The sequence below is a fragment of the Malus domestica genome, chromosome 15, assembly GCF_042453785.1.
Source record: "Malus domestica chromosome 15, GDT2T_hap1".
NCBI lineage: Eukaryota > Viridiplantae > Streptophyta > Magnoliopsida > Rosales > Rosaceae > Malus > Malus domestica.
The window spans coordinates 19454505-19462255 of NC_091675.1; the positions used below are offsets into that span (position 1 = coordinate 19454505).

The 7751-nt window shown below is 36.9% G+C and overlaps 1 protein-coding gene across 1 annotated transcript; it reads left to right on the plus strand.

Moving 5' to 3' along the window:
- The first annotated feature begins 366 nt into the window (after positions 1–366).
- On the plus strand, positions 367–7492 carry LOC103401081 (probable serine/threonine-protein kinase PBL12). Its single transcript, XM_070813277.1, has 8 exons — positions 367–1080; positions 1214–1248; positions 1776–1976; positions 2203–2277; positions 2401–2578; positions 2680–2742; positions 3947–4269; positions 6900–7492. Exons 5-8 carry the CDS (start codon positions 2470–2472, stop codon positions 7377–7379), a joined length of 975 nt encoding a protein of 324 aa, XP_070669378.1. The 5' UTR covers positions 367–1080; positions 1214–1248; positions 1776–1976; positions 2203–2277; positions 2401–2469; the 3' UTR covers positions 7380–7492.
- The last annotated feature ends 259 nt before the right edge of the window (positions 7493–7751 follow it).

The window sequence follows — 7751 nt, forward strand, 5'->3', positions numbered from 1 at the left end:
AGATGCTAGCATATATGTGATGATATATGTAATGAGATGCTAGCATATATTTATGATGAGATATGTGATGAGATGCTAGCATATATGGGATGAGATGTTGATTCAACCATACATGATAGGTGGATCCGGCTAACATGCCATTTCCTATTGGTTTATTTCACCTGGGTTACTCATTCTTGTTAAGAAATTTGACGTAGCATAATCGTAAGACTATTATTTTGGTTATGGTTTTGATTTATAGTCACGCCTGTTATTTTCTGGGAAATTAAACAGGTATTACGGTGAGGGGCTACTATCTTTGGTAGTTGGAATTGGTTTGAAGAGTTTTATTTCACTCACCCACATTTTCTGTTTTTGTACTCCTCTAGGTTCTAGCAGCAGAGTTCCATATCGACGAAGATTCGTGGCACTGTTCAGCACAGATGTCTTTTATGATGGTATAATCATTATCTCTGTTAGAGTTTTGAGACTCTTGTCCCACATTGGAGAAAACAAGATTCCCAATGTCCTTTATATATGTTTTGTCCTCTACAATATTAGTTAGGTGTTGTACCACTTGGAATGGGAATTGAGGCTTGGGCCACCATTTGTGTGGATTGGGCTTGATGATTATATCATAATATTAATATTAATTAATATGAATTAATCAAGACAAAGGCCTTGGGCCTTGGGGCCTAATAATTAAAATTAATCTGATCAATTAGTTTTAATTTTCGAATTAAGTTTTTAATTAAATTTAATTCAAAACGTTTTGATTAAAGACACAACTCCTTGGAAAAAGTTGTATAGCTTCAGATACATCCAAAAGGTATTTGAAGAGGTATGAAAGAGCCTATATAACTGGAGTCCTCGGTTCCATTCCAGACATCTTCTTTTCTTCCTTCTTGCTTTTGTACAAAATATCAAGAGAGTAAACACACAAAGCAAATTCGCTAGAATTCTATAATCCAGTGCGGGTTGTAGAATTAGGTAGTTGAATCCTGGTCGAGCAGACGTTGTTGAACCACAAGCACAAGAGTGGGACGAAAATACTGTTCGAATGACATAGCTATTACGCTAGCCTCTACCTTCTCTAATCACGTTAGTACCATTTTATTTATTTATGTATTATTGTGTAATTTTTGTTTTGCATAGCAAGTATATTTTGATTAAATAAAATATTAAAATTTCTGTTATTTTTGTTTATTTCTGAATTGTTTTCCAACAATTTCAGGCAAAGACAATCGCTACATGAGCAAGGGCAGAAAGGTGAGCAAATTAAACCTCAGTTGGTTTAGTAGATGTGGGCCTCACACCACTTTAACTCAATTCATTGACACTCTATTAAAGCGATCATTTGATAACCATTTGTTTTAGTTTTTGCATTGTAGATAAAATAAAAGTACATGGGAGAAATAAGGAATAAAGTGTGAAGGAAACACAAAATGGAAACTAATAACCAAAACATAAATCAATTTTACATTGTTTACGCTTGTTAAGTTTTTGTTTTCTTTCATGTGATCTCCTTCATTTCTTTCTTCTCCCTCCCACTACCTCCCTTTCATCCTACACCCTTCTCCGCTATTCATTTTTCTCTCTTAATTTGACATATTATGCAATCAGACTGTCAATTAAATATCGTCCATACAAAATAAGAGATTACTTGACTAAACAGCCAAACAAAATTATGTGTTTTGTTAATCCGTTTGACAAGACAACATTAGTTACAAAGTTGAAAATCTGCAGAGAGCACTCGAAGATTTTGGGGTGTGACTACATATGTTTTTGTATATTAGGGAATTTGAAAGAAGAGAAAATAATGTTGAGGCGCTTCCAGTTGGATGAACTAGTGAAGGCTACTAAGAATTTCAGCAGTGAGTGCTTGTTGGGTTCCGGTGCTTTTGCAAATGTCTTCAAGGGGACCTTTGATGATTTAGGAACCCTAGCCATTAAGCGAACCGCCAATTCATTTCATAGTGTCGAAGAATTCAGAAATGGTAAGCCTCAACCAATATAAATGTGTAAACGGTACTTAGATTCACAAAACCGACACATTTGCTTACATTTTCTAATACATGTGAGTCTCATATACAATAGTGCGGCCCAATCAAAAGTGTTGTGTGTCCCAATAGAATTATCAATGTGTAAGTTTGTAGTGTAGAAAGAATCAGAATTTAGTTGAATTTTAATCTGATTTCTCTGTAGTGTTTATTCCTTGAACAGAAGTGAGGTTACTTTCTAGGGTCAAGCACAGAAACCTTGTACGTTTGGTTGGATATTGTGAAGAAGGATCATCTGGTATGTAATCAACTTGTAAATGCATATTCAATTTTCCAAATTATCCCTCCTTGTATTGACAAGGAAAATTATTTCTGCACACTTTTATTCTCCTTAATTTGATTTCATAAAACTGAATGTCAGAAATGATTTGGAGAGTGTACGTAGGAGACAAAACAAGATGTGTGAAAATTAATTCCCCTTGATAAAGGCATGTATACTAGCTACTATTGTTGGATTGTGACTGGAATAGGGGCAAAAGGGGGAAAAGCGTTGATCTATGAATATGTACCCTATGGTTCTCTCCTTGATTACTTTATGGGTATGTATGTTGGAAATTAAACCTACTTGTTAAGTGCTAATTATATAACCTTCCTAATTTTATGTTTGTTTTGCTTAAAATCCTGTTTAATTACCATGTAGGAAGAAAATGGAGGAGCTTAACTTGGAGGCAAAGAGTCAACATAGCCATTGGAGCAGCAAAAGGTCAGTCATCAATGATTCAGTACTATATAATTAGTCTAAACAGATAAGTAGAACCAGTGTTTTCGATGACTGATAAGATTTTTAGTACCTACGTAACGAAGGTTAAAATCACATAAAATACTTAGAAGAGTACAAGGCAGTTGTAGTATAAATGTTCATGCAAAGTCGTTTTCCACAAAGATTATTTAAATAGTTTATGTAAAACCAATTCATAATTAATTACTTGAAAATGGAAATTGAGAAAGGTGATTCTGAATTTTTGTAATATTAAAACGAATTTTAATTAAAAACCAAATAATAAATTCAGCCAAAATTAAAAAGATAAAAGAAAACAGTCTTTAAAAACCAATTTATAAAAGCATTAGGATTCTGCTATCACCCTAACAATCCTATGTATTTTTTACCAATTACTTATGATTTACTCATGCAACTTTGAAGGTTAGGTTTTCCTAATATATGTCTTACTTAGAACCTCCAACATAGAACATATATCTAACATGTAATTCGTCCGGATGTTTGGATCAAATATGAACATGAGAGACTCATTAAGTTTTGTGAAAGCCCTTTGAAAAACCATGCAATCCTTATGATGTGTTCATCATGAGAAGTCAGCGTCAATTTTAGAGAACCTTCCGACCAAAATTGCTTCAAATTACTTTTGTAAAGATCCTAATGGTGATCAGGCATGAAGACAATTAGGTAGTTTAAGCATAGTGATTAATACATGCATGCATACAATCCCAAACAATTAAATAAAAACTACATATTCATGCATGCTAAGGCTCAAGGCTTCGCCCTAGCAAAACGGATTAGTTACGCATATTCATTTTTCCAACGCCGCTCATTGCTCCTTTATTCTATCACCAAAAATTAACCGCTTGGTGGAAGAATCTGATATTTTGACACGATCAAGCCAAGTGACTCACGAACGTCTTCTAATTGGAACTACTCCAAAATTCATTCATTTGATCACATTTTTCCCCAGAGGAAGTCGAAAGCCTTTTATTGAAAATACAACTCAAAGTATCAAAATTATTCCAAAATAAACTATTCACTCAAAAAAATAATCAAAATAAACTAAGATTAGGATAAAATATGTAATATAATATTGACTCATCAAAAACGTTGATAGGTTCGTCTTTTAATAAGACAAACGATTGTCTTATACAGATGAGCTGTTAATTGATTGTGTGAAATTTTGCAGGCATTGCTCATTTACATGAAGGAGTAAACCCGAACATAATCCACCGCGATATAAAGCTTAGTAACATCTTGATAGGAGATGAATTTGAAGCCAAGGTTTCAGATTTTGGACTTGTTAGGTCAGGACCTACTGGGGATCAATCACATATCAGCAGCCAAATCAAAGGAACTCCAGGATACCTAGACCATGCCTATTGTTCAAGTTTCCATTTGACGCCGTTTAGCGATGTCTATAGTTTTGGTGTGATACTTCTGCAGCTTGTTTCTTCTCGGCCAGTGGTTGATTCAACCGAGCACCGCCCCAATCAACATATCTTTGACTGGGTAAACATTTCAATTATTGCTTTTCTTTCTTCTATAGAAGCAATATGTATTTGACTCTTAACTAATTTAAAATGCATAGAGGGTAATTATAAGGTACTTTAAAATCCTTCTTACTGTTGTGCCTTGGCCCGTTCGTTAGTGCGGAAATGAGATTCAGATTACAACCTCACCAAATCACACTCAGTTGAACAGAATAAAATACAAGAAATAAAGACACCGAGAAATTTACGAGGTTCGGCAAAAACCTACCTACGTCCCTAGAAAGATATTGCTCTTCATTATGAGAATAACAGTACAAGTACACATAAGTTAAATCGACATAACCCAATCCCAAATCCCTTGTACACCCACTCATAGAATTTTCCAAAAGCCTTACTCTACCCCAAGAGTTCATTCACTAGAATACTTTTCACTCTAGCTCTCTTGATTTTCTCTCAACCCATGTTCAACCTTTCCCATGGGAGAGCCGAATGCTCTCTCCACCTTGGATGATTTCCTGATGCAAACCTTCTCCCTCGACAAGCACACATAATGCAAGCATTTCCTTGTATTAAATAAAGGCCAAGCCATCATCACATTTCTTCATAATCATTAAAGCAAAAGCAGCCACCTTTTTCTATTTTCTTACAAGCATCATCATTGTGTCTTTACTCATGATGATGTCCACCAAACTTTTCTTTGTTTAGCTTACTAGCCGAAAGACATTTGGCTTGTTGTCCACTTTTGCTTTTACTTTGCAGCACTTGTCTGCAACTTTCATGCAGCCCACACTATGTGATATTTCCATCGAAAGCAAACATAGGTCACTTCATTGTTGCCAGCTCAAAATATGAACCAATCACAACAATCTCTACCTTGGTGAATACACCATGTAAAAATCCTTGCATCCATTGCCAAAGCCTCCATTGGCCTTATGTACCAGCATACACACCATGAATCAACCTCATTGGTCCTGTTTCGATTCAGTTACTGCTAATGCATGTGTAGCTGCTGCAAGCTAAAATTCACCATTTAGCTTCAGATAGGATCTCGACACACCCTCGTCTCTTCCAACAGGTTTTCCTCATCTTCATTGTCTGCAACCTGGAAACTCGTCAGCGCGCCCGTTTCCAGCAACAACCTATCGAGCCAGACAAAATTCCCACACTTCCTCCTACCCCAGGACCATCTCATCACCTGTGAATCCCATAGCTCCACCTGCTGCAAAACCCCTGCAACACTTGAGAATAAACATCACCAGGAGAATTGTTGCTTCGAGTACCTAGAGGGCATACTCGAAGCCTTATGCCACAAACTTGCTACAACCCGGCCTTGCACCGTAGCACTGTGGACCCTTTCCTCCGGAACTGGATCTGAACCTGTTGTCTCTCTCAGATCCTCTTTCCAATTTTCTTCCACGATTCCAACCTTGAATAGCTTAAGCAGTCTCATGCCTACCATCATCCATGGTCTCCTTTGTGTATCATTCCACACCAAAGAAGCTTGCACCTGCTCCAAACTTACTGTATCTTTCCATGCAGTAAAGTTTCATAAGGTTCTCGTACGAATCTGAAAGAAAGGTAAGAAGACAGAGGCATTTTTCTTCTTCCTCAACACCAACTTTCGCAGTTGATCCAAGCATCCCTGAACACGGCTTCCATTTCTTCAAGCTTCCATTACTCTCATTTACCAAGAGTAAAACCGCCTCTCCCATTAAACTACTCAACTAAAAATTTCATGGTGAACAACAAATCTGGACCTCCAACGAACCAAGCACCCAACGATGCTCTGATACCAATTGCTGTGCCTTAGCCCGTTCGTTAGTGCAGAAATGAGATTCAGATTACAACCTCACCAAATCACATTCAGTTGAACAGAATAAAATATAAGAAATAAAGACACCAAGAAATTTACGAGGTTCGGCAAAAACCTGCCTACGTCCCCAGAGAGATATTGCTCTTCACTATGAGAATAACAGTACAAGTACACATGAGTTAAATCGACATAACCCAATCCCAAATCCCTTGTACACCCACTCATAGAATTTTCCAAAAACCTCACTCTACCCCAAGAGTTCATTCACTAGAATACTTTTCACTCTAGCTCTCTTGATTTTCTCTCAACCCATGTTCAACCTTTCCCATGGGAGAGCCGAATGCTCTCTCCACCTTGGATGCTTTCCTGATGCCAACCTTCTCCCTCGGCAAGCACACATAATGCAAGCATTTCCTTGCATTAAATAAAGGTCAAGCCATCATCACATTTCTTCATAATCATTAAAGCAAAAGCAACCACCTTTTTCTATTTTCTTACAAGCATCATCATTGTGTCTTTACTCATGATGATGTCCACCAAACTTTTCTTTGTTTAGCTTACTAGCCGAAAGGCATTTGGCTTGTTGTCCACTTTTGCTTTTACTTTGCAGCACTTGTCTACAACTTTCATGCAGCCCACACCATGTGATATTTCCATCGAAAGCAAACACAGGTCACTTCATTGTTGCCAGCTCAAAATATGAGCCAATCACAACACTTAACCCTAATAGAGTAAACCAACAAGCTTTTTCGCTTATTGCACTAATAGTAATAGTGATTGCAAAAGAGTTTGCCTTTGGTTTTTGAGTTCTAGTGAACTGTTTTTCTTGAATGCAGGCAAAACCAAGCTTAGAGCGAGGCCGCATTGAGGAGATTTTAGATGCAAATCTTTTGACAGAGCCATGCAACACAGAGATGATGCTAAATATGGGGAAACTTGGCCTAAGATGTGCTGTGAAAGTGCCCAAAAACCGCCCTACAATGTCGATGGTGTGGCAAGAACTCGAAGCGGCCCTCTACTGTGCGAACAATTTCATTAGCAAACATCCTTCAAGGGGATCTCGAAGATCAGCTGGTACATCCCGCCGACCATCAGATATAGGGCTTAGAAGATCGATGGACTACGACCAGTCTCAAAACTCGGTGAGCATAGATGACATTGGATTCCAGAGGTTTCATGTCGACATAAATAGCATCTCCTTACGGAGCACAAGCTTAGGGTGTTTGGAGTTGGACGATAGCAGCATCATCGTCGACATCGAAAATTTGGAAGATATACATGAGGAATCTGTTAGAGAAAAAGAATTGAACATGTAATACATCTTTCTTCTGTGTGTGCATAATATATGAGTTTTCTAAATTGTGATATATTATCATTTCTTTAAAGAAGCACAGTACTTTTTCTATAAAGAAATTATCAACTTTTTAAACCATATTTGCAAATCATATGATGTGTTTTTAATAAGAAATAAGCATGTTAATCAACATTTAAATATTGATCCAATCATTAACAACCACGTCATTTAGTTTAAATATATGGTTTCCCTAACATCACCCTTTTACATATCACAATATTACAATACGTGACATACAAGAAAACTTATTAACATAAAACAACAGCAGCACCTCGGGAGACAAACGTGCACTAGTAGCAAAACCAAGTGTTCATGAAAAAGGTTGGAACCATTG

Excerpts from the sequence above, each read along its gene's own strand:
- LOC103401081 (XM_070813277.1), top strand. The coding sequence starts at position 2,470 with ATGTATACTAGCTACTATTGTTGGATTGTGACTGGAATAGGGGCAAAA. Across the intron at positions 2,579-2,679 it reads TCTCCTTGATTACTTTATGG|GAAGAAAATGGAGGAGCTTA; the intron begins GTATGTATGTTG and ends ATTACCATGTAG. Across the intron at positions 4,270-6,899 it reads ATCAACATATCTTTGACTGG|GCAAAACCAAGCTTAGAGCG; the intron begins GTAAACATTTCA and ends TCTTGAATGCAG.